Source organism: Echinops telfairi, unplaced genomic scaffold, assembly GCF_000313985.2.
Source record: "Echinops telfairi isolate 266 unplaced genomic scaffold, ASM31398v2 ScPeMD7_7457;HRSCAF=8495, whole genome shotgun sequence".
Lineage (NCBI taxonomy): Eukaryota > Metazoa > Chordata > Mammalia > Afrosoricida > Tenrecidae > Echinops > Echinops telfairi.
The window spans coordinates 24531531-24534286 of NW_022111357.1; the positions used below are offsets into that span (position 1 = coordinate 24531531).

A 2756-nucleotide genomic window follows, 5' to 3' on the forward strand; every position below is an offset into this window, starting at 1 on the left:
GGTCACTCTGTTTCGACCCCCACCCCTACCCCTTGGTACCCAGCAGCTGGAATCATCTGACAGAGCCCTATAGGAAGTGTTGTCCTTGTGGCCCCATCTGCTATTTGCCGCTTCACTCTCTCCAGCTGAGCCGCACTGGCCTCTGGGCTGGTGAACATGTTTAGACCCAACTCCACCCCTGTCCCCCCCTCACCCTCACCCCCACTCCCGGGACTTCCCACCTGCTCCCTGCCTGGAGTGCCCCACCAGCGCTCTGCCACTCGCATGTCTTCTCCAATGTCACTTCTCTCAGGTTTTCTCTGGGCGACATCTGTATGACAGCTGCCCCCTTTCTGGTCCCCTTCTCAGTGCCCACTACGCAGAGACTAGTTGACTGAGAAAACGAGCTGCTGATCATGCCCCATTACTGTAGGTTGAACGCCAGGGTGCACTGGGGGAAGATGAGAGTTGCAAAGTTTTGCACTCGTTTTGGCTACTGATGGCAGTCACCTGGCCGAGTGAGTGTGACCAGAAAAGGCCCCGATCTTACAGCGGCAAACATTGGGAATGAATGAGCCTTCTTGGTGATGACTTCTTCCACTTCCTGCCCTGTACCGAGTGGTTCGGTTATAGTGGGAGGAAGAGGAAGGAGGAAGAAAGAGCCTGGCTGATAGTAGGCATAGAAGCACTGTGTCAGATGACAGCCTGGGGACAGATTCCGAGCGCTCTTTCTCAAGCCGTTATGACGGAAATGAAGCTGATGGGCTCTGGGAAGCTGGAAGGTGCACCAGGAGTTGGCTCCAGTGGTGACAGCAGTACTGGTGTCCAAGGCGCGGTGATGAACTGAGAAGCTGTTCCTTCACCACAGTGATCAGATGCCTTGGACAGAGCCCGGAGGGGCTGGGTGGTTCTGATTCATTCTGTTTTTAATTCAATAGTGGACTCTTAATGACCCAAACACAATTCACTGGAGGCACAAGGAGACCCCTGGAAGATGTGTCCATTCGTATGCCAAGGATGAGAGGCTGTATTCCGTCACCCCTTTAGATGTTTGATGAGTCTGAACCAACATCCTTTTATGAGATTATTTAGAGAAAATAAATAGTAAAGACAATAAACCCTTTGTGATAGCAAAAAAAATGTGTATAGGAAGTGCAACAATTCTGGATTAATTTTCATATATGACTTTAAATATGTATAACTACCTTGGCAAATATAACAAGATGTTGTTTGGCTATTTCATCTATACTTGTACAAGTTTACAAATTCTAGCCATTCTTTTTGGGTCTGTGCTCTGGGGAATTACTTGTCTGCTTTTAGGGCACATGGGGACCCTCTTGTTCTGGGACTCCAGAGGGGGGCACTCTTGTAGTTGAATGGGGCAGATGGGCAGCTCGCTCCCCACCCCTCAAAGTATTTGTCGGAGTGGAGGGTGCCTGAGGGGCATTGTGTCTGATGTCTTTTTCCAGATTTTGGGGGCAACATCAACGTGGAGACCATCAGTGCCTTTATTGATGGGGGAGGCAGTGTCCTGGTGGCTGCCAGCTCAGACATCGGTAAGTCTGTCCCGGGAAGTCCCGGCGTTGTCCATCAGTTCTCCTGGCAGTTTGGAGAGCTTCTCCCAATGGGCGGCCGTGCTCCTCCTGTGATTCGAGAGCGGGAGCCAGGCAGGCTGGCCTTCTGGAGGCCTGGTTTGGGTGGTGGTGTCATGGCTTAGGCGCTGGGCTGCTAGCCTGGTGGTCGGCAGGTCAACTCTCCAGCCGCTCCTCTGGAGAAAGATGAGGCTGTGTGTGCCCATAAAGTGTATAGCCTTGGAAACTTCTCTGCGCGCTGGGGCGGTTGGTTGTGGGGTGGTTCCCTGGCAAGAAAGAAGGCAAGCCGTGGGAGGAGGATGAGAGGGCACCCGGAACCTTCATTTGAGAGAGAATTGTTTTGCTTTCTATTTTAGAAAATTTCAGACGTCCCAGCCCCTACCTTCAATAATTAGCAACACCTGACCAACCTTGGTCCGCATTTCTCAATATTGACAAGAGTTTTTTGAGGGAAAACTCTTATTCCTCATGATGGAAGGGTTTCTTCTGGGGGCTGGTGATGATAAAGAAACTTCGTGAACCCAGGCCCATCCCTGTCAGGCTTGGCTTTCCTGGAAGCTTCGGAGCAGACCTGAGACCTGTGTGTTTTGGAAGGAGAGAGCCAGGTGCTTGTCCTTGCTCCATCAGTTCTACTCTGACTCTGGAGGCAAGGCCCACGCTGTTCTCCAGAGGTCAGGCTGAGGGCTGCCAGGCTCTGGGGCTGACCAGGAGAGAGTCCCGAGGCCACAGGGCGTACGGCAGGGTCAGGGCTCAGGCAGACCTCTCTCGGGGTTGTGCAGGCGACCCTCTCCGAGAGCTGGGCAGTGAGTGTGGGATCGAGTTCGACGAGGAGAAGACAGCTGTCATTGACCATCACAACTACGACATCTCAGACCTTGGCCAGGTAAGCAGCCTCCTCTTTCTACCTCCTGGCTCCAGCCATGACAGCTTGGCTCAGAGATTATGAGGGAGCCAGGATGCCCAGGCTCAAGGCACCTAGTCCTGACTGCCCACCGTCCTCTCCGTAGCACACGCTAATTGTGGCCGACACGGAGAACCTGCTGAAGGCCCCGACCATTGTTGGGAAGTCGCCCCTGAATCCCATCCTCTTCCGGGGCGTTGGGTGAGTGAGCAGGGAGAGCTGCAGGAGCCTGGGGAGTGAATGCTTGGCACCGGGATGACGTGGGGCATTCTCCCCCGGAGGCT

General features: G+C 53.6%; 1 protein-coding gene across 1 annotated transcript in view; it reads left to right on the forward strand.

Moving 5' to 3' along the window:
* The window catches only part of DDOST (dolichyl-diphosphooligosaccharide--protein glycosyltransferase non-catalytic subunit), a 12703-nt gene that overhangs the window by 6143 nt on the left and 3804 nt on the right, over positions 1 to 2756 (forward strand). The window contains 3 exon segments of the mRNA XM_004705379.2: positions 1449 to 1535; positions 2351 to 2454; positions 2579 to 2708. Of these exon segments, the coding sequence (XP_004705436.2) occupies positions 1449 to 1535; positions 2351 to 2454; positions 2579 to 2708 (321 nt within the window).